Genomic DNA, 24,008 nt, shown 5'->3' with positions numbered 1-24,008 from the left:
CTGCAGTCACTTACAGTCCTTTGCAAAGGTTTGAAGTGCCAATTGTGGGGTCAAAGCATACACTCTTAAGTGCACCACTGTCCTGGTGTGTCACTGGGGATAGAACTAGTGTCAAATTTGTTTTCACAGTAAAGTGACAGTTTTCACTTGCTCAAGGGATGGTTCTTGATCTTCCACAGAGGTTATTCAAGATCCATTAACTCAGCAGAAAAAGAGCCACAGGAACATTTTTTAGCTGTGGGTGCCATAACTTCTTCATCCATCTCCCATACTTAGACGACCAAATGTTCACATCTGTAGGAACAAAGAATACTCCAGATTCTAGATGCAAGCATGACCAGCAGTCAGATCAATTATGTCAGGTAGTGGTAAACTGGTATAAGTTAACAGTTTGGATTGTGCTCTTTGTATTGAAAAAAAAAAATCAAGATTAATAAGAGTAACAATGTGTTGTAAAAAGACCATAGTATTTGAGGAGAGGAAGTTTGATCGACAGGTACCAGCTAACAGTAAGGGTGACTCTGAACATTTTCTGACATCTCACATCTCAAGCAAGTAAAGGTTTTTTGCACATATTGAAGTTTAAATCTGGGGGGCTACCTGGCCTCCTACATGCATTCTTAAGAGCACGAGGGAGGCTATAAGCACTCCCTGATTAGTTTAGTTCCAAGTAAAAGGGCATCAACCCACTAGGTAAGCATGGAGTGCAGGGTGAAGGCTACAGAGTGTATGTGGCTTTGAGCACTTGATCAAATTTTGAGGAGGACTCATAACCTTTTTGAGAAATGAAAATCAGAATCACTCAGTCGTGTCCAGCTGTTTGCAACTTCCTGGACTGTACAGTCCATGGAATTCTCCTCACCAGAATACTGGAGTGGGTAGTCTTTCCCTTCTCCAGGGGATCTTCTCAACTCAGGAATCAAACCAGGTCTCCTGCATTGCAGGCAGATTCTTTACCAGCTGAGTCAACAAGGGAAGCTAACATTTCTAGGTTAAGGGCAAAAGGGTGAGGATGATTTGGCAAAGTTTGTGGCCTCTGGTCCTGTACAATTTGATAGATCTGATTTGATTCCAGTATTAGCCAAAATTGCCTTCTTTCTTTAGTGGCAAGATAAAAGTGTTGCAGGGTGAGGAAGTACACTCTAGTATACCTGCTGTGAGACAAGTTCTGTCATAAGGTTAATTCATCACTCTCCATCTCCAGAGTGTATTGACTGAGCTACTGATGTAAACAGCTTATTTTTCTTGCAGGCAATGCATACAGATTCTGTCCAAAGTCTCAACCCTACTTCAACTTCAGTTTTCTGTGTGGCCCAGAGACTACTTAGGATATCTTGTAAATATTCATCTTCAGAGAAATGTAAACTAGGATGAATTTTTGATAAGCAAAGTGGAGACTTCTGGCTTCATCAGAGGCTGTTACTGCTGCTAAGTCACTTCAGTCATGTCTGACTCTGTGCAACCCCACAGATGGCAGTCCACCAGGCTCTGCTGTCCCTGGGATATTCCAGGCAAGAACACTGGAGTGGGTTGCCATTGCCTTCTCCATCCTGTGGGTCTACTCTGGGTCATTTCTGCCCAGTAAAGCTGAAGCAGACTCTGATTTTGTCAGAGGGATCCTGCAGGAGAGTTGCAGCAGGCAGCACAACAATTGCAGGAACCCTGGCTTCTAAGTGAGCATCTTGGATGTCTCCCACCCAACCATTAGCACTCTGCAGGCTAGCGGGGATGCCTGAGCTGTAAGCAGAGCTACCACAGCCTAAAAAAGGCAGCAGAAAGAGAGCCTTGGCATTTAGCAAGTCAGTGAAGCCTAGAGTGAAATATAGAATCCTATATCTTTCAGATTTGAGGATAGATTTTTTTCAATGAAATATAAAATCTCAATATTTCACATATGAAAACTTGTGGACAGATTTTTCACACATAAGGACTTTCTGCAAAGCTCAGGTGGTAAAACATCTGCCTGCAATTCTGGAGATCTGGGTTAAATTCTAGGTTAGGGAAGTTCCCCTAGCGAAGGAAATGCAACCAGCTCCAGTATTCTTGCCTAGAAAATCTCATGGAGAGAGGAGACTGGCAGGCTAGAATTCATGAGATCATGGGAATCACTGACAACTTAGCATTCACTCTCTTCCTTTCTTTTTCACATATGAAATATTTTTTTTATGTGATTCAGAAATTGTAATCTGGATAGAGGCAAAAATCAAAACAATTGGAACCGAATTCGACTTAAAAGCATTTTCTGAATTTTTTTTAAATGAAGTATAATTGCTTTACAGAATTGTATTATTTTCTGTCAAACCTCAACATGAATCAACCATAGATATACATATATTGATCCCCTTTTGAACCTCCCTCCCATCTCCTGCCCCATCACATCCCACCCCACTAGATTGATACAGAGCCCCTGGTTGAGTTTTTGGAGCCATACAGCAAATCCCCACTGAGAATCTGTTTTACATATAATATTGTAAACGTATCAATGGTATCCTCTCTTATCACCCCAGTCTCGCCTTTCCCACATAGTCCCAAATTCTGTTCTTTACATAAGTGTCACTTTCTGGCTTACAGGGTCCTTGTTACCTCTTTCTAAATTGCATGTATACATTTGTATATACTCTGTTGGTGCCTCTCTTTCTGGCTTACCTCCCTCTACATAATATACTTTAATTTCATCCACCTCATAGAACAGACTCAAATGTTTTCTTTTGTTTGTTTAAATAGCTGAGTATTCCACTGTGACTATGTACAACAGCATCATTCTCCATTCATCTTCTGATGGACATATAAGTTACTTCCTCATCTGAGCTATTATAAATATTTCTGCAATGAACATTGGAGTATATATGTCCATTTAAGTTCTCGTTTTCTTGGTGTGCATGCCCAGCAGTGGGATTGCTGGGTCGTGTGGCATTTCTATTTCCAGTTTCGTAAGGAATATCCATACGGTTCTCCAACGTGGCTGTGCTAGTTTGCATTCCGATCAGCAGTGTAAGAAGGTCCCCTTTTCTCCACACCTTCTGCTGTATTGAAGGTTTGTAGAAATTTTGATGGTAGTCACTCTGACCGGTATGAGATGGTACTTCATTTTAGTATTGATTTGTATATCTCTGATAATGAGTGATGTTGAGCAGCTTTTCATGTGTTTGCTCAATATATGTATCTCTTCTTTGGAAAAAAATCTCTGTTTAGTCCTTTGGCCCCAGTTTTTGATTGGGTCGCTTATTTTTCTGGTATTGAACTTCATGAGCTGTTTGCATATTTTGGAGACTAATTCGTTGTCAGTTACTTTGTTTACTAGAATTTCCTCTCAATCGCAAAGCTGTCTGTTCACCTTGCTTATAGTTTCCTTCATTGTGCAAAAGTTTTTTAGTTTAATTTAGTTTTTTAGCTTAGGTCCCATATTTGTTTTTGTTTAGTCAGGGAGGTGGGTCGTAGAGAAGTTTTCCGTCATTTTTGTTAGACTACTTTCTGCCTATTTTGTCCTCTGAGAATTTTATAGGTTATAGACTTACACTTACATCTTTAATCCTTTTGAAGTTTATTGTTGTATAGAGTGGTAGAAAGTGTTCTAGCATCTTTCTTTTACAGTGGTTGACCATTTTTCCTGGCATAAATTTTTACTGGTTGCTTGTCCATTGTATATTTCTGCCTCCTTTGTCAAAGATAAAGGGTCCATGGGAGTGTGGATTTCTCTCTGGGTTTTCTATTGATCTGTATACCTTCCTTTTTGCCAGTATCATGATTTTATTGATGTCTGTAGCTTTGCAAATATGGTCTAAAGTCAGGCAGATTGATTCCTCCAGTTCCATTCTTCTTTCTCAAGATTGCTTTGGCTATTAGAGTTGTGTGTGTGTGTGTGTGTGTGTGTGTGTTTCCATACACACTTGACATTTTATGTTCTAGTTCTGTGAAAAATAACACTGGAAGTATGTTCTGAACCTATTTTTCTGGGTAGTATACTCATTTTCACCATATTGATACTTCTGATCAGAGAACTTGACATACTGTTTCTGTGTCTTTGTATCATCTTTGATTCTTTCAGCAGTCTTTTAGATTTCTATATATACATATAGGTCTTTTGTTTCTTTAGGTACATTTATTCCTAAGTACTTTATTCTTTTTATAGTAATGGTGAAAAGAATTGTTTCACCCCCTTTTAATTAATTAATTTATTTATTTTCTGTTTAATCATTGCTAGTGTATAGTGATGCAAGGCATTTTGTGTATTCATTTTATATCTTGCAACTTTACAATTGATTTGGTCTAGTACTTTTCTGATGGTTGTGTCTTTAGAGTTTTCTATGTTGAAGTCATGCCATCTGCAAACAGTGAGGGTTCTCCACCTTCTTTTCCAACGTAGGTAACACATATGTATTTTTCTTCTGATTGCTGTTACCAGAAATTCCAAAGCTGTAGTGCTGAATAGTAGTGGTGACATTGGGCACCCTTGTCTTGTTGCTGAATTTAGAGAAAACACTTTCAATTTTTCACCTTTGAGGAAAATGTTTCTGTGGGTTTTTCATATGTAGATTTATTTTATTCAGATATATTCCATCTAGGCCTGCTTTCTGACAAGCTTTTATTATAAATGTGTATTGAATTCATCAAAGGCTTTGTCTGAGTCTATTGAGAAAATCTTATGTTTATCTTTCAATTTGTTAATATGGTGTATCGCATTGATTTGTCTGCAAATACTGAAGAACCCTTGGATACCTGGGATAAAGCCCACTTGGTCATGATGTGTGATCTTTTCAGTATGTTGATGAATATGTTTGGTAGAATTTGTTTGATGGGTTTTGCATCTATGTTCACCAATGACTTTGCCTATGGTTTTTTTTCCTGTGACATTATTGCCTGGTTTTGGTATTAGAGTGATGTCAGTCTTTCAGAATGAGTTTGGTCATTTGTCTTTTTCTGTAATTTTCTGAAAGCATTTGAGTAGGATATGCTTTTGCTCTCCTCTAAGTCTGTGGTAGAATTCACTTGTGAAGCCATCTGGTCTTGGACTTTCATTTCCTGGAGGATTTTTTTAATGCATTTTTTATTTGTATTCCTCTGAAGCATTTCCCTTGGACTGCAAGGAGATCCAACCAGTCCATCCAAAAGGAGATCAAGCCTGGATGTTCATTGGAGGGACTGATTTGAAGCTGAAAGTCCAATATTGTGTCCACCTGATGTGAAGAGCTGACTTATTGGAAAAGACCCTGATGCTGGGTAAGCTTGAGGGCAGGAGCAGAAGGGGACGATAGAGGATGAGATGGTGGGTTGGCATCAACTACTCGATGGATATTGGTTTGGGTGAACTCTGGGAGTTGGTGGTGGACAGGGAGGCCGGGTGTGCTGCGGTTCATGTGTTCACAAAGAGTCAGACACAACTGAGCGACAGAACTGAACTGAACTGCAGCATTTGTCAGTATTTTCTATTTCTTTCTGGTTCAGTTTTTGAAGGTGATGCTTTTGTAAAAATGCATCCATTCCTTTCACCTTTTCCATTTTATTGGCCTATAATTTCACGTAGCTACTCCTTATAATCCTTCGTATTTCTGTGTTGTCTGTTGTGCTTTCTTCATTTTCATTTCTAATTTTATTGATTTAATTTTTCTCCCATTCCTTCTTGATGAATCTGCCTAATGACTGATATATTTTACTTATCTTCTGAGAGAACGAGTTTTTAGTTGTATTGAAATTTGTTATAGTCTCCTTCATTTCTTTTTCACTTATTTCTGCTCTGATTTTTACTTTCTTCCTATCCACTTTTTTTTTCTGTTTTTTTTTTTTTTTTTTCTAACTGTATTTAGATGTAAAGGTAGTTTTTTTGTTTTGTTTTGTTTTGTTTGATGCTTCCCTTGTCCCTAGGTGTAGCTTTGTACTGCTATGATTCTCCCTCTTAGCATGGCTTTACTGAATGCCATAGATTTTGGGTTGTAGTGTTTTCATTTTCCTTTATTCATATGCACATATCTACTTCCTTTATGATTTCTTCAGTGACCTGTTGGTTATTCAGATGCATGATTTTTCACTTTCAACCTTTGTATTTTACATTGTTTAGTTGATATTTAACCTTACCACATAGTGATAAGAAAAGATGCCTTGAAATGATTTCTTTCTTTCTTTTTTTCTTTTAACCAGGGCTTGAATTATAGTCCAAGATGTTATCTATCTTGGGGAATTTTACAGATGAAGTTGAGTAAAATCTGAATTCCATTGTTTATGGGTAAAATGCCCTCTAGGTATCAATTGATTTGTATCATTTAAGACCATTTGTATCATTTAAGGCCATGTCAATATGAAAGGCAAATGCAAACAAGTAGGAAAGGGGAAATTAACAGTGACACAACAACTGTGGGGTATTTTAACACCCTATTGGCATGTATGGATAGATCAAACAAAGAGAAAATTCAAAAGGGATCACAAGCTCTAAATGTGCCTTTGTATTTTCTGCCTTTACATTTATGCTAGACCCTGTAGTATGGCAGGAAGAGTTACAATGAAGTCAGGCATATTTAGAGGCAGGAACTTATTCAGCACAATTGCTAGAGTTGGAAAAATGAGAGAAATATCCTAGTACAAAAATGACAGTTTTAATTTAGTGTTAACTTCCTTCTGTACAGTTCAATTCAGTTCAGTCTCTCAGTCATGTTTGAGTATTTGTGACCCCATGAACCACAGCACACCAGGCCTCCCTGTACATCACCAACTCCCACTTCCCACCCAAACCCATGTCCCTATATATATGTGTATATATATGTATATAATGTTTGGTTGTTATATGAAATTCTGAATATTTCATAATCAAAAATCACTATTAAGTTGTTCTGACATAAATACATAATTTTCTGGAAACATATTTTCCTAATAAAATATAAAAAGTCTCCATGTCTTATAGAAATCTGTAAACTGATTTTCAGATGAAATATGAAAATTTTCATGTATCATATATGGAAATCATGGGCCACATATTACTGCAAAAATACGGAAAATTTCCTTATATTTCATATATGAAAATTCCCATATGAAATATGGAATTCTCTACATTTCACATTTGAAATCTGGCCACACATCATCACATGAAATATAACATGTTCTCTGTATCACAATCATAAATCTCTCCTGAAGTTTTCCTACATGAAGGACTGAAATTTATGTACCTCTCATATGAAAATCTGTCTGCACATGAAATCTGGGATTCTGTATGCTTCAGACATCAGAATCTGTGCAGCAATATTACTACATAAAATATTTAATTCTGTAATATTTCACATCTGAAAAATCATGGTGACAATTTTACTCAATTAAATATCAAACTCTGTATATGTTACATATGAAAATCCCGATGCTGATTTTAGTCCATGATACATTGAATTTTTTGGTATTTCACTTTACAAGAATCTGGATGCTATTATCCTATCCAAAATGTGGAATTCTCTATACATCATATATGAATATCTGGGTGGTGATTTTCTTAGATGAAATATGGAATTACCTATATTTCACATATGAAAACCTTGGCATTGGTTTTCTTAATATAGAGAATCATTATGGAATTGGAATCATTTGTACTTTACAAATGAAAATCTGGTCACCACTCTTTCTTCAAGAAATATGGAATTTTTTGTATTTCTCAAACATATATCAAGGGAACAAATTTCCACCATGAAATACAGAATTCTCTGTATTTCCTGTATCAAAATCTCAGTCCTAATCCTTCTTCATGGAAGTTGCTGCTGCTGCTGCTGCTGCTGCTGCTGCTGCTGCGTCGCTTCAGTTGTGCCCGACCTTGTGTGACCGAATAGAGGGCAGCCCACCAGGCTCCACCATCCCTGGGTTTCTCCAGGCCAGAACACTGGATTGGGTTGCCATTTCCTTCTCCAATGCATGAACGTGAAAGGTGAAAGTGAAGTCACTCAGTCATGTCCGACTCTTCCCGACCCCGTGGACTGCAACCGTCCAGGCCTCCATCCATGGGATTTTCCAAGCAAGACTACTGGAGTGGGCTGCCATTGTCTTCACTGCATGGAAGTAGAGATTCTCTATATTTCCCATTTGAAGATCAGAATGGGTATTTTCCTGTAAGAAATATGGGAATCTATTATATTTCATAAGAACCACTGGTTCTGCAGTTACTGGAACACCTGCCTCCCCTACCTGCACTTTGGAACTGCTGCTCATGAAAATAGCTTCCACGTATGGCAAGTTTTGTGTTGAGCAGAAATTGGGAGCTGATTCACTGCTGCCAGAGTGTCCCAAATTCCAAGGGGCGTGCCCCTGAGGAAATGCCTTTAGACTCCATTTGTTTGGTTCCTGTTGTGTTCTGAGGGGTGAGGGGCGCAGCAGGTGAGGAGGGCACCCTCCTCAGGATGGAGGCAGTGGAAGAAGGCACGGCTCTGCAGGAAGGAGATGTGGAGGGGATCGGGTAAGACCTCCACTCCCCGGTGGAAGACATCATGGAGGAGGTGGAGGTGCTGGTGGTGGAGGAGGAGCAGGAGCTGCTGTCCTCACAAGAGTGGGAGGAGAATCCAGAGGAGCAGGACCAGGGACACCCAAGGCTGGTAGTCCCCAGTGATTGGCCCCCACTGCCCCCACATTGGACTCCGGAGGCATTGGCTGTCCTGCAGGTAGAACTGAGCTGTGCAAATGAAAAATACCGCCAGGCCTACTTTCGCCTCAGGTGAAAAGAACATCAGAGGAGAAAGTGTCACTTGTCTCAGAGAAGTGCCATCATCCAGGGCATTCCTAGCTTCTGGGACAAAGTCTTATCCGTACTACTGCTTCTTAGGTCGGTTGTTTAGGAAAAAATAAAGAACGGGAGCAGGATAATGTTTGTGGATGAGGGCACAGGCAAGGCGAGGGGGCCGAGGTAAGTAGGGGATGGAAGGAGGGGCGAGTTCCAAAGGAACAGCACCAGCAGCTCCTGGGCATGGCTCCATTTGTGTGCGTCTGAGCAATGACTCGGGGTGACTCCTTTTGGCCTTCATCTGAACAGAAGCCCGCCCTCAGGCTGGAACTCTATGTGACCAGAGACGGTATGCCAGAACAGCATTCTCAAAGATTTATTATTGTAATTCTGGATTATCTGGGAAAGCAGCAGAGACTTTGGGAGTCCCATAACCCATCTTGGTCAGTCAGAATCCCTGTAGTTGTCCCCCTTAGTTCAGTGTAAAAGCAGGATGTTGTTCACTCACCTAGGTGGATCTGGAAGGGGCAGCTGCTTTCATCTGTAGTTAGTCCCAAACCACTCTAGACATATCCATATGCCCTTAGTGAAGACAGGGAGCAGGTCAGAGTCCCAGGGATCTCTTTCTAAACACACAAGCACACACATAAACACACATAGCAACACACAGAAGACACTTGCCTACAGTAGACATGCCACAGTGACTTCAGATCCTGATATTTTAAGCAGTGACATGACACTACCCTGCACACACAGATGAGGCAGAGATCAGAAGTCATAAGAAACCAACCTTCCCTTGGTGGATGCAGAGAGCGGATCCAGTGGACCTTGGGGGACCCAGAGCCATGAGCAATTAGATGATATAGCAGGGGCTGGGATGTCAGTGGGATAGCCAGGGAAGCAGGAATGCCCACATCCCTTAAAGATGCCTGTTACAGTGTATTTGTTCTTGTCCTTGAACTGGCTCATTGACTAAAGAATATTACAAACCACCCCCAAATGTGTCTCATGATCAGTGACCATGATAAAGACTTGCTTATGTATTTGATTGATTTGGAGGTAAGTGAAGGAGGCTGAGGACAATCAGATGGGGGAAATGGGCAGGGAAGGTTGGGGTGTGGGGTTGTGAGTGTCACATATCATATTATCTGTGCATGTGCAGTGTGAGTGTTTGGAGAAGAGAAGAGGAAGGTGTTGATGCCTGCCTCGCAGGCAAGCTGAGGACCCTAGAAACTTTCCTTTTCCTTCCTCCTGGTCCTGCTAGGTGCAGAAACTAGGCCATCCTCTGTCCAACTGAAAGCTGACATTTTCCTTTCCTGACAACCCTTACTTCTGGAATACAGTCATTGTGAAGGAGTACTATCATGACATCACTGGTATGATGTGGCTCCTAGCCACTGTGGCTGGGTGGTGAAGGGAGTGGATGCTCCTCCTGTGTGATCCTTCTCTATCACCTTTACCTTGCTCCAGAGTAAAGGGTATATCTTTCCACTCCAGTCCACTGGTTCTGGTATTATGGATTGGGAGCTCCAACCCTCAGTCTGTACACCAGAAGCCTTCGCTTCATCAACTGGTTGTCAAACCACAACTGCCCAGGATTGATCAGGCTTGCAGAGGTGTTGTCACTCTGGGACTAGCCCAGAATTAGAAATGGATGTTGGAGTTCTTGGCTACACATGGGTGGGTTTGGGGCCTCATCAGGCATGTTCTGACCTTGCTCATGTTGCCAGCAGATCATCTCCGAAGACCCGTGGGTCGATCCCCTGCAGTACTATCCCTTGGAGGAAGGTCCTGTCACTTGAGGTACTTACAGGAACACAGGTTTTGAGAGGAACAGGAGCTGGGCCCTGAAGTCACAGCTGTATAAGGTCTGCGGCACTCTCCTTTCCCAAATGGGGAAGCTAAGCTCATGCAGGATGGCTGCAGAGCCTGGATTCAGATCACCAAGTTAGATGATAGCAGGCTGAGTTGGGGATCTTGCAGACGTCATGTGTCCAAATCTCACTCAAAGCAGCTGTAGTTATAGCATGAGAGTCTTAAGGTAATACTGATGCAGACAGAGTGACTTAATAAGCATCTTTGTCAGAATCAGGATTCCCTGGGTTCTGCCAACCTATGGCCTCTTGCTGCTCATTGTGTTTGGGATTACCTTGGTCCTTCTCTTCTGCCCCTTCTCTGGGGAAAGCCTACTAGTCAGAAAGGGTTCATCACTGGTGTGGCATTATTATTATTTTTTTGTAGATTAATTTATTTTAATTGGAGGCTAACTACTTTACAATAATTATAATGATTTCTGCCATACATTCACGTGAATCAGCCATGGGTGTATATGTGTCCCCATCCTGAAACCCTTCACACCTCCCTCCCCAACCCATCCCTCAGGGTTGTCACAGTGCACCAGCCCTGAGCACCCTGTCTCATGCATCAAAGCTGGACTTGTGACCAGTTTCACATATGCTGATATACATGTTTCAGCGCTATCCTCTCAAATCGTCCTGCCCTCACCTTCTTCAACAGAGTCCAAAAGTCTGTTTTTCACATCTGTGTCTCTTTTGTAGCCTCGCATGTAGAGTCATTATTACCATCTTCCTAAATCCCATATATATGTGTGTGTGTGTGTTTATAAAGTATTGATGTTTTTTCTTTCTCACTTATGTCACTGTTTTTAATAGGCTCCAGTTTCATTCACCTCATTTGCCCTGGTTCAAATGCATTATTTTTAATAGCAGGGTAATATTCCTTTGTGTACATGTCCCACAGCTTTCTTATCAATTCCTCTATTCATGAGCAACTAGGTTTCTTCCATGTCCTAGCTATTGTAAACAGTGCTGTGTTGAACATTGGGGTACATGTGTGTCTCTCAATTCTGGTTTCCTCATTGTTTATTCCCAGCAGTGGGATTGCTGGTTTGTATGGTGATTCTATTTCCTGATTTTTAAGGAATCTCCACACCATACTCCATAGTGGTTGTGCTAGTTGGCATTCCCCCTCATAGTGTAAGGGGGTTTCCTTTTCTCTGCATTTATTGTTTGTAGACTTTTTGAGAGCAGCCATTCTGACTGCCATGAGATGGTACCTCATTGTGATTTTGATTTGCATTTCTCTGACAATGAGTGATGTTGAGCATCTTATCATGTGTTTGTTAGCCATATGTATGTCTTCTTTGGAGAAATGTATATTTAGTTCTTTGGTCCATTTTTTGATTGGGTCATTTATTTTTCTAGAATTGAACTGCATGAGCTGCTTCTATAATTTTAAGATTCTTTGTCAGCTTCTTCATTTGCTATTACTTTCTCCCACTCTGATGGTTCTCTTTGCATGTTGCTTATAGTTTCTTTCACTGTGCAAAAGTTTTAAGTTTAATTAGGCCTCATTTGTTTATTTTTGCTTTTATTTCCAGTACTCTGTGGAGTGGGTCATAGATGATCCTGCTGTGCTTTATGTCAGAGAGTGTTTTGTCTATGTTTTCTTCTAGGAGTTTTTTAGTTTCTTGTCTTACATTTATATCTTTGTTCCATTTTTGTGTATGGTATTAGAAATCGTTCAAGTTTCATTCTCCTGCAAGTGGTTGACCAGTTTTCCCATCACCACTTGTTAAAGAGATTGTCTTTTCTGCATTGTATACTCTTGCCTATTTTGTCAAAGATAAGGTTTCCAAAGGAGTGTGAATTTATCTCCAGGTTTTCTACTTTGTTCCACTAGTCTATATTTCTGTGTTTTTTTTTGCCATTACCATACTATCTTGATGACTGTAACTTTGTGGTATAGTCTGAAAATAGGCAGGTTGATTCCTCTAGTTCCATTCCACTTTCTCAACACTGCTTTGGCTACTTGAGGGTTTTTGTATGTCCATGCAAATTGTGAACTTATTTGTTCCAGCTCTCTGAAAAACACCCGTGGTAGCCTGATAGGGATTGCAAAGAATTCATAGATTGCTTTGGGTAGTATACTTTTCACTATATTGACACTTCTGATCCATGACCATGGTATATCTCTCCATCTGTTTGTGTCATCTTTCGTTTCATCAGTGTTTTATAGTTTTCTATATATAGTTTTGTTGTTGTTGTTTCTTTAGGTAGATATATTCTAAACTATTTTATTCTTTTTGTTTCCACGGTGAATGTAATTGTTTCCTTAAATTGTCTGTATTCTCATTGTGAGTGTACAGGAATGCAACGGATTTCTGTGTGTCAATTTTATATCCTTCAAGTTTACTATGTTCATTGAGTGTCTCTAGTAATTTTCTGGTGATGTCTTTAGGGTTTTCTGTATAGACGTTCATCTGTTCTACAAACAATGAATTTTTCTTCTTCTTACCCAATCTGGATTACGTTTATATATTTTCATTTTCTTTTCTCTGATTGTTGTGGCTAAAACTTCCAAAACTATATTTAATAGTAGTGGTGAGAGTCGGCACCTTTGTCTTTTTCCTTGCTGTAGGGGAAATGCTTTCAATTTTCCACCATTCAGGACAATGTTTGCTGTGAGCTGATCATATATGGCTTTTATTATGTTCAAGTGTGTGTCTTCTGTGCCTGCTTTCTGGAAGGTTTGTATCATAAACACATGTTGAATTTTTGTCAAAGGCTCCCTCTGCATTTATTGAGAAAATCATTTCTTTTTTCTCTTCAATGTGTTAATGTGGTGTATCCCATTGACTGATTTGTGAATGTTGAAGAATCCTTGCATTACTGGGACAAAACCCGCTTGGTTAAGATGTATGATCTTTTAACTGTTTTGTTGCATTTGGTTTGCTAGAATTTTGTTGAGGATTTTTGCATCTGTGTTTGTTAGTGTTATTGAAGTGTAGTTTCTTTTTGTGGCATCTTTGTCTGGTTTGGGTATTAGGGTGTACCATTAAATTTTTGTGCGGATGTTGGGGTCTTCTCTGAATGTCCACATTCACCACGAAGCCTTTCACCACCACTGCACAGCCAAAGCTGGGAGCAGCGTCAGGCTGGCTCAGGATAATACTGAAGGTCTGGAGAAAGAAAGGGAAAGGGTACCAAAAAGGCAGAATATTGTACCTAGTGATTCCACCTCCCATATAGCTGGGCACAGGCATTTTCAACTACTGAAACACCTGTTCCCTGTTTGTGTTGTGTCCCTGTGTCCTGCATGTGTTTGTTTCCATGCATGTGCTTGTGTTTCCCGTGTTGCTACTTCTGACCTACTATAGGCGCTGACACGAAGGCAGTGGGACCTGAGATTTGGAGCAACCAGAAGAGGAGGCACAAGACATCCACAGACAGTGGGAGACTGGTCAATATATTTCAACAGTGCCCTTGTCCACGACTGGAAATTGGACAGAATGGCTGATGATAACTCAGGATAGTGTTTCCACAAATCTGGAATGACTTTAAGACACATAAACAAGCTCAGAAATAACTGCTGTGTTGTTGTGTGCTTTTGTACTGGGAAGAAGGTGTGGAGGACTTGAGGAGCTGCCCAGATCAAATCAAGTGTTGTGGGGCTTTTAAGCCACAATCTGTGGACACCCTAAAGGGCCTACAGTGAGCTGAACACAAGATCTTTCAGAAGCGGAAGCTCCATCTGGATAAGGAAGCTCCGTCATCTGGGGAATCCGTAGCTTCTGGGTCAAAGTTGTATCCCTTGGGTGGTGTTTGTGGAATTCACATTATCTGGGCTATTATGAAAGCAGTTTACAGATCTGGCAGCTTGTGTAGAAAATGTGTGTATTGGATTACAGCTATTCGGTAGCCTCCTGCAAATCTTTTCCTGAGACTATGTGTGATTCTTGCTGTTCTAATTGGCACAAATTTACATTTGGTCTTTAGGTGCAGCAGATCTACTCATAATTATCATTAGCACCGGAGACTCATCAGAGGAAAGGATTGTCTGCCACACTGGTCTTCTCCAAAAAGCTGAATGAAATTTGGGTTGAATTGGGATTTGTATACGCCCATGTTAGTTGTAGCTACGAGTGTTTGTTTTCAGGCAATTAGCTATGCTTTAGGAGGCTGAGATTGAGTTTAAGGCCGTCGTGTTAGGAACAAAATCTCCTTGTGTTAGTGCACAGCCTTGGGGCTTTTTTGGCCTTCAACCTGTCTGTGTTGAAGGAAGGGGACTAGTTACTAGTAGCAAATTGAACTCAGACACTGCTAGGCTACCCTTTAGGCTACCTTTCTCCTCCCAACGCTTTTACTTCTACCATCTAGAGACTCCTTGACCTAACGCGGTTTCTGAATCACGCTCAGATGTCAGCCAAGTGACCAAGATGAAGACATGCTTAGCTACATGTCCAACTTGAACGGCAGGCTGGGGACTGATATTGTGCAGCAGAAGGGACCACAGAGGAGAGGGAAAATGACTTAACCTGGGCAACCAGAAAGGACAGCTCTCCTGTAGATAGATTTTGTACCCCCTCTTCCTGGTGAGTGGAGTAATTCAGGCTTCACAATCAATACTGTATGATCAAATCTGTGACCTTGGCATTATTAATCAAGGGAGGTAAACAGCCACCTGAATTCACCTAACCTAACTTTACATTTTCTGATTACTCTGTGGGCTCATACCTTCCTTTGAAATGTCTCTTTGTGCATTCAGTCCACATGGTGCAGTTTATTTATTTATTTTAATTTTAAGTAATTTATTTTTTATTGAAGGATTACTGCTTTACACAATTTTGCTGTTTTCAATCAAATATCAGCATGAATCAGACATATATATTCATATATCCCTTCCCTTTTGAACCTCCCTCCCTTCTCCCTCCTCAACCCACCCCTCTAGGTTGATACAGAGCCCCTGTTTGAGTTTCCTGAGCCATAAAACACATTCCCAAGTTCCTGCCTCTCCAACTTCCCTGGCAGCTTTGCAATTTCAAAGCTAAGTTAGTGGCTTAGGAGAGCAAATGTGGGTCACTAGGTCAGTGTCAAGAGATCTACAAAGAGAGAAAAGAACATAGGTTAGAGTGCAGATGAAGGAACTAAATAGAACAAATCAAAGTACATTTCCAGTCTACTTGGTGTTTTCCTTCTACAGGGAGATAAAACTTTGGAGGAAAGGCTAAGAGTTGCAAAAGGAAAAGTATCCAGTTATGAAGAGCAGGGACACCTCACTCTGGAGGCTTTAAGTCCCAAGGCAGTGCTGGACCTGTGATGAGGGAAGGAGATTGATATAGAAGGATCATAAGAGGTGCAGGCAGAGAAGGAGATGCTCCAAGTCAGCTGAGCCCAAAACTCCTTGACATGTGTGTGTGCCTCTTGGAAGGAAAACCCAGGGAATGGAGTTATGCCAAAATGATTAATACTGTGAACCTGCCCAAGGTGATAGTAGAATATAGAACACAAAGTGCATAGCATTCAGCTACTCAACCTCCACACCTGGACCTAATTTGGGAGACCCAAGTCCTCAAGTTCAGTCTCAGAGGCAAACCTTAGTGGCCAACCTGCATGGAAAGGTAGAAATAAAACCACACTTGAAAGCCAGGGGAAGCAGCTAAGGGGAAGCATATACAAACTTCCCACAAGCTGTACAAGCTGCAGTTTAAATCCACATGATCAACTAGTCAGACCGTGTCTATGGAATATATAAAAAGTAATTGATACCTCCCACGAAGGAAAATATACTGGTTCTGATAGCCGTGGACAATTAAGTCAAGAACACATAGGAGTAGGTCCAGATTAGAATCTGAGCTATCTCCACAGGAGGTGCAGTGATCAGCAGTGTATTGGAGAACATCCTAGGGAGGGTAGGTGGACTGCGATTCCCAATGAGGGAAAGGACTCTTGACAGCATTCACTCAAGATAAATATATATCTTTCTTATATTTTGACTTGTTCTATACATTCTTTTGTTTATTTTTTTTCCTTTCTTTCTTCTTTACCTCTGTTTTAGTTGTTGTTTTCTTTGTCAATATGAAATCTAATAAAGTTTTGAGCTTTCCTTTGTTGTCTTTGTTGTTGTTATATATTTCTTCCTCAATGTTGGGCTTTTGCAGTACTGTGGAGTTTGCCTTTTGCCTGTCTCTCTCTGTTTTTAATTTTTTAGCCTATTATTTTTTCTGCATTTATTCTTTTGCTTCTTTTTCCTACTGTTCTATTCCCCTTGCAGTTAACCCTTCAAGTGTATAAGTCTTCCTTATCTGCCTCTATTTAACTTTACAAAACTATTCCTTCTTTCCTTCCTTTCTTCTCAACATATTTGTTAGTTTCACTTTCATTGCTTTATTCCTGAACTGGCTCCATGCTTTAAATTTGTTTCCAGTCTGTGCTGTTTTTTTCTGTTTTTGTTCCTGTACATATAATTTTTTTTATTTCTTTGGTTACCTGGGTCAATCTATTGTACTTTATTATTGGTTGGACAGTTTTGATTTTGCTTAAGGGTGTATATGTATACGTGTATATTCAGTCACAACTTTTATGGTTACTATAAACCTCTTCCTCTTTGCATTTCTGTGGTGTTTTACTCTTTTCTTTCATCCTTCTCTTATTGTTTTATTTCTTTTTTCTCTTATAATTTTTAAAACCTATTGTGTGCTTCATATATTCATTCCTTGGGCTCTCCTACCACCTTTCCACTTCCAGTTAATCTTTAATGTATATAAAATTTCTTTGCCTAACTCTATTTAGTATTTCCATATATCTATATCTATATCTATCTATCTATATATATATGGATATATAAAGAAAAGGAAGCAAAGAAATTACATATATATATATAATTTCTTTGCTTCCTTTTCTTTCCTCCTAACTTGTCGGATACTTTATTTCATTACTCTTTTCCACACTTAACATCTTGCTTTATTTTTGTTGTCCAGCTTGTGTTTTAATTAGTTTTCTTTTTAACTGTTTAATATAATTTGCAATTCACTCTGTTTGCCAGGTCAATCTACTCCATTTTATTTTTGTTGAACTGCTTTGATTTTCCTTATAGGTATATAAGTAAATGTGTATATCCCATAATTTTAATTTGTATGTCTGATCTTGTAACTGACATTTGTCTGGGATTCATCTTTGGTTTGTCATTTTTGGACATATTTTTTATCTCACTTAATGGCATAACAAACCAATTATGGAATCTTTATTTCTTACCAGAGATCAAGACCTGAGCCACTGTAATGGAAGCACTAATTCCAAGATCTTAGACTGCCAGATAATTAACCTTAGGGAGTCTCAAATAGAGAGAACTCTCACAAACTAAACCATTTGAATACAAAACCCAGCATTACCCAGGAGCACCCTGTGTAGTATGCCTAATGTAAACATCAATCAAAACAAAAATAGAAAGCCAGTCATCAGCAGACAGGATTACTAACTCACTCAACCTAGCCCTTAAGAGGAAAAATAAACAGACAAACAAAAACTCAGCCCAATCCTTATGCTATGTGAAGCTAACACAATCCACTAAACCAACCTTAGGAGGGTGGAAACCAAATGGAAGAAAGAATTAAAACTTGAAGCTTGGGAAAAGGAGAGCTCAAAAATAATAAGAGAAATAATGGAAAGACAGAGAAATACTACACAAATGAAGGGAAAAAAAATAACTAGAAGCACAGGAGTTCAAATAAATGATGAGAAATGGTCAAACTACCCAGAAAAAAAATAATAAAAATGAGAATAAAAATAATCAAATACCTTGAAAACAAAATGGAGAACATGCAAGGATCAGTTAACAAAAACCAAAAAGAATCAGAGAATAAACATACAGAGATAAAAGCACAATTACTGAAATTAATAATACTCTAGAAGGAACCAACAGCAGAGTATCTGAAGGAAAAGAAGTAATCAGTGTACTGGAATGTAAAATAGTGGAATTATCCTCTGATGAGCAGAATAAAGGAAAAAGAATAAAAACAAGTAAGGATAATCTCAGTGGCCTCTATGACAATAGCAAATGTGCCAACATTCGACTTATACAGTTCCCAGAAAAACAAAAGGGAAAGAAAGTGTATGAGGATATTTTTGAACAGAGTATATTTGGAAATTTCCCCAACACAGAAAAGGAAATAGCCAATTCCAACCAAGAAGCACAAAGAGCCCCACACAGGGTAGACCCAAGGAGAAACATGGCAAGACAGATACTAATCAAATTACCAAAACTAAACATATAGAAAGCAAATTAAAAGCAGCAAGGGAGAAGCAACAAGTTACATACCAGTGAACCCCATACAATCAACAGATGCACTTTAAGCAGAAACTCTGCAGGACAGAAGGGAATGGCAGGACATATTTAAAGTATTGAATCCACAACCAAGATTATTGTACACCACAAGGGTCTCATTCAAATCTTATGGAGAAATAAAAGCTTTTCAGACAAGCAAAATTTAAGATAATTCAGTACCACTAAAGCAGCTTTACAAAAAACGTTAAAGGGACTTATATAGTCAAGAAATACAAGAGAAGGGGAAAAGATCTACAAAATCAGTCCCAAACAATTAAGACAATATCAATAACAACATATATATCAATAATTATTTTAAATGTAAATAGATTAAATACTCCAACCAAAAGACCCAGACTGGCTGAATGGATACAAAAACTAGACCCATAAATATGCTCTCTGCAAGAAACCCACTTCTGACCTAAAGACACAAATGGACTGAAAGTGAGAGGATGTAAAAGTATATTCCTCATAAATGAGTAGCCAAAGAACACTGCAATAGCAATCCTCATATTAGACACAATAGAACTTAAAATAAAGGAGATTACAGGAGACAAGGAAGGACATGGCATGATGGTCAAGGCATCTACCTAGGAGGAAGACACAACAAATATAAAAATGTATGCACCCCACATAGGAGCACCTCAATGCATAAGACAAACCACAACAGATGAAAAAGGAGAAATTGACAGTAACACAATAATACTAGGAGACTTTAATACCCCACTCACAGCAATGAACAGATTATCAAGAAAGAAAGAAAGGAAGAAAGGAAATTGATTCATAAACACAAGTATTAAAAGATAAAGAAGACGGCATAGATCTTTTTGCTATCTTCAGGACATTGTATCCAAATAAAGAAAAGTATACCTTCTTCACAAGGAATATCCTCAAGGGTAGATCATATCTTGGGTCACAAATCAAACGACAGTAAGTTTAAAAAATTTAAATCATATGAAGCATCTTCTCCTAACACTATGCTAGGAGACTAGATAAGAATTTCAAGAAAAAAGAAAAGAAGAAAGAAGCACCAACACATGGAGACCAAACAAACAAAATGTTTCCAAATAATCAACAGGTTACTGAAAAAATCTAAAGGGAAATAAAAAAAAATTATAGAAACACCTGACAATGAAAACACAAGTCAAAACCTGTGGGATTCAGAAAAGCAGTTCTAAGATTGTAGTTTGTACCAATACAATCCTACTTCCATTAACAAGAAAAAACATTGAATAGAAAATCTAACTACATCTACAACCACTGGGGGTGGGGGGGAAAATGGAAAAAAATAGTAGAAAGAAAGATATTATTAAGATCTTAACAGAAATAAATGAAAAAAAAAATGAAAGAAACAATAGTAAAGATTAATGAAACTGAAAGTTGGTTCTTTGTGAAGATAAAAATTGTTAACAAGACTTCAGTGGACTCATCAAAAAAGAAAAAAAGAAAGAAAGAAAAATCAAATAAGCAAAGCTAGAAATGAAAAAGGGGAGATTACAACAGAGGATGCAGAAATACAAAGGACTATAAGAGACTATTATGAATATCCCTATGGCTGTAAATTGGATAACCTGGAAGAAATGAATATATTCTTAAAGAAGTTCAAACATCCAAGGCTGAACCAGGAAGAAATAGAAATTGTGAAGAAACCAATTTAAAGCACTCAAGTTGAAGGTGTGATCAAGAATCCGCCCCCCCCCACACACACACACACAAAATTTCCAGGACCAGATGGCTTCACGAGAATTCTATCAAACATTTAGTGATGAGTTAACGCCTATCCTTGTAAAACTATTTCAAAATATTACAGGGGAAGGACCACTTCCAAACTCATTCTACAAGGCCAACATCACCCTGATACCAACCAGAGAAAGACAACACAAAAGAAGTAAACTACAGGCCAAATCACTGATAAACATAGCTGCAACAATCCTCAACAAAATTTTAGCAAACAGAGATCAACAACACATCAAAAAGCACATACACCATGACCAAGTTGCATTTATACAAGAAATGAAAGGATTCTTCACTACAAGAAAATCAATCAATGTGATACCCTTCATTAAGAAACTGAAAGCTGAAAGCCACACAATCACCTCAATAGATTCGGAAAAAGCCTTTGACAAAATCCAGCACCTATTTATGATTTAAACTCTTCCAAAAATGGGTATAGAATGAACCTACCTCAACTTGGTAAAGTACAGATATGATAAGCCTACCACAAGCGTTATTGTCAGTGGTGAAAAACTGAAAGCTTTTCCCCTAAGATCAGGAAGAAGGCAAGGGTGTCCACTTTTACCAATAATTTTCAATGTAGTTCTGGAAGTCCTAGCTAGAGCAATCTGAGATAGAAAAGAAATGAACAAAATCCAGATGATTAAAGGAGAAATAAATCTCTCACAGTTTCCTCTCACTGTTTCTAGGATAGGATACATAGAAAACTCTAAAGACAGTATCAGGAAATTCCTAGAGCTAATCAGTGAATTTGGAAAAGTTGCAGGATACAAAATCAGTACACCAAAATCTCTTGCATTTATATATACTAACAATGTCAATTCAGAAAGAGAAATTAAGGCATCAATCTCATTATGATTGCAGTAAAAAGAATTAAATATATAGGAATAAACTCACCTAAGGAGACAAAAGAATGCTACACAGGAAACCATATGACATGCATGAAAGAAATGGCTTCCCTGGTGGCTCAGTTGGTAAAGAGTCTGCCTGCAAGGCGGGAGATCTGTGTTGGATTCCTAGATTGGGAAGATCCCCTGGAGAAGGGAATGGCAACCCACTCCAGTACTCTTGCCTGGAGAATACCATGGATTGAAGAGCCTGGTGGGCTACAATCCACGGGGTCACAAAGAATCAGACATGACGAAGTGGCTTTAATAAAAGAAGTCAAAGGACACATGAACAGATAGGGAGATATTTCATCTCCTGTGTAGGACAAATCAATATTGTGAAAATGACTATATTATGAAATGTGGTTTCATATTCAGTACACTCCCTTTAAAATTACCAATGGCATTTTTCACATAGTTAGAGCAAAAGCATTTCACAGTTCATATGGAAACACAAAGGATCCCAAACAGCCAAAGCAGTCTTGAGAAAGAATACAGCTTGAGGAATCAACCTTCCTGACTTCAGATTATAGTACAAAGCTTCAGTTAAAGAAAATATGCTAATGGCATGAAAACAGAAATATAGCCCAATGGAGCAAGATATAAAGCCCAGAAATAAGACCATGCATCTATGGTACCTTAATTTTGACACAGGAGGCAAGAATATGCAATAGGGTGAAGAGAGACTCTCCAATAAATGGTGCAGAGAAAACTTGGCAGCTACGTGTGTGTAAAAGAATGAAATCAGAACACCTCCTAACACCATACTCCAAGATAAGCTCCAAATGGATTGAAGACCTAAATGTAAGACCAGAAGATGTAAAGCTTTTAGAGGAAAACAGGCCAAACACTCAATGACATAAATCTAAGCAAGATCCTCTATGACCCTCTTCCTAGAGTAATGGAAATGGAAGCCAAAGTAAACAAGTGTAACCTGATTAAACCTAAAAGCTATTGCATAGTAAAGGAAACTATAAGCAAGGTGGAAATAGAAACCTCAGAATGGGAGACAATAATAGCAAATTAAACGACTGACAAAAGATTAACTTCCAAAATATACAAGCAACTCGTACAATCCAGTACCAGAAAGAAACAAACAACCCCATCAAAAAGTTGGAAAAAGACCAAAACAGCCACTTCACCAACGAAAATATACAGATGGCTAACAAACACAGGAAAAGAGGTTCAACATTGCTCATTTTTATTGAGAAATGCAAATGAAAACTACAATGAGATGTCACCTCACACTGGTCAGAATGACCGTTATCAAAATGTCTATAAACATAAAAGCTGGAGAGGGTGTGGAGAAAAGGGAATGCTCTTGCACTTTTGGTGGGAGTGTAAATTGATACAGCCACTATGGAAGACAGTATGTTGATTCCTTAAAAAACTAGGAATAAAGGCACCATATGACACAGCAATCTCACTCCTAGACATCTACCCTGAAGAAACCAAATCTAAAGCAGACACATGTATCCCATTGTTCTCTGCAATACTATTTACAATAGCTAGAACATGTACACAACCTGGATGTCCATTGACAGATGAATGAATAAAGAAATTGTGTTGTATTCATGTCAATGTATGACAAAACCCACTGAAATGTTGTGAAGTAATTAGCTTCCAACTAATAAAAAAATTAAAAAAAAAAAAAAAGAATAATTGCAAAAAAAAAAAAAAAAGAAATTGTGTTGTATATACACAAAGGAATATTCCTCAGCCCTAAAAAAGGAGCACATTTCAGTTAGTTGTAACGAACCATGAACCTATTATACAGACTGAAGTGAGTCAGGAAGTGAAAGTTAAATACTGTATTCTAATACATATATATGTTATCTTGAGAAATGGTACTGGAACACTTATTTACAGGTCAACAATGGAAAAACAGACATAGACCATAGACTTAAGGGCGTGGGGGGAGGGGAGGAGAGGGAGAGATGTATGAATAGAGTAACATGGAAGCCTCCCTTATCATATGTAAGATAGATAGCCAATGAGGATTTACTCTATGGATCAGGAAACTCAAACATGGTCTCTGCATCAACCTAGAGGTGTGGGAAGGGGTGGGTAAAGGCTGCGAGGTTCAAAATGGAGGGGATATACTGTGCACCTATGGCCAATTCTTGTTGAGGTTTGACAGAAAACAGCAAAATTCTGTAAAGCAATTATCCTTCAATTAAAAATAAAACAGATTAATTAATTGAAAAAAAGACACAGAGAGCCAATATGGAATGAGAATTATCTCTATTTCAGAAATGAAAATCCGGGCACCACATTCTCTTCATGAAATATGGGATTCTTTATATATATATTGGACACATGTTATGTGTCTACTATGTATTGTATATATTCTAGTGTTTTATATTTTTATACACTTGATTATATTCAATAGCTTCTTTAATATGTCTACTTTATTTGTCAACAACATATTTTTTTTTTAATGTTTTTATTAGTTGGAGGCTAATTACTTCACAACATTTCAGTGGGTCTTGTCATACATTGATATGAATCAGCCATAGATTTACACTTATTCCCCATCCCGATCCCCCCTCCCATCTCCCTCTCCACCCGATTCCTCTGGGTCTTCC

The 24,008-nt window shown here is 38.7% G+C and overlaps 1 protein-coding gene and 1 pseudogene across 1 annotated transcript in view; one reads left to right on the top strand and one right to left on the bottom strand.

Annotated features, from left to right (window-relative positions):
- The first annotated feature begins 445 nt into the window (after window positions 1-445).
- On the top strand, window positions 446-10,479 carry LOC122436403 (annotated as a pseudogene).
- Window positions 10,480-10,743: 264 nt separating this feature from the next.
- Window positions 10,744-24,008, bottom strand: part of LOC122436402 (ubiquitin-like modifier-activating enzyme 1) — a 17,049-nt gene continuing 3,784 nt past the window's right edge. The window contains exons 7-8 of the mRNA XM_043460211.1: window positions 13,533-13,658; window positions 10,744-10,863 (exon numbers count right to left, since the gene is read on the bottom strand). Of these exons, the coding sequence (XP_043316146.1) occupies window positions 10,744-10,863; window positions 13,533-13,658 (246 nt within the window). The remainder of the gene's footprint in view (window positions 10,864-13,532; window positions 13,659-24,008) is intronic.

The sequence above is a fragment of the Cervus canadensis genome, chromosome Y, assembly GCF_019320065.1.
Source record: "Cervus canadensis isolate Bull #8, Minnesota chromosome Y, ASM1932006v1, whole genome shotgun sequence".
Lineage (NCBI taxonomy): Eukaryota > Metazoa > Chordata > Mammalia > Artiodactyla > Cervidae > Cervus > Cervus canadensis.
Note: the sequence above shows the minus strand (reverse complement) of the source record. Positions and strands in the feature narration are given on the sequence as shown.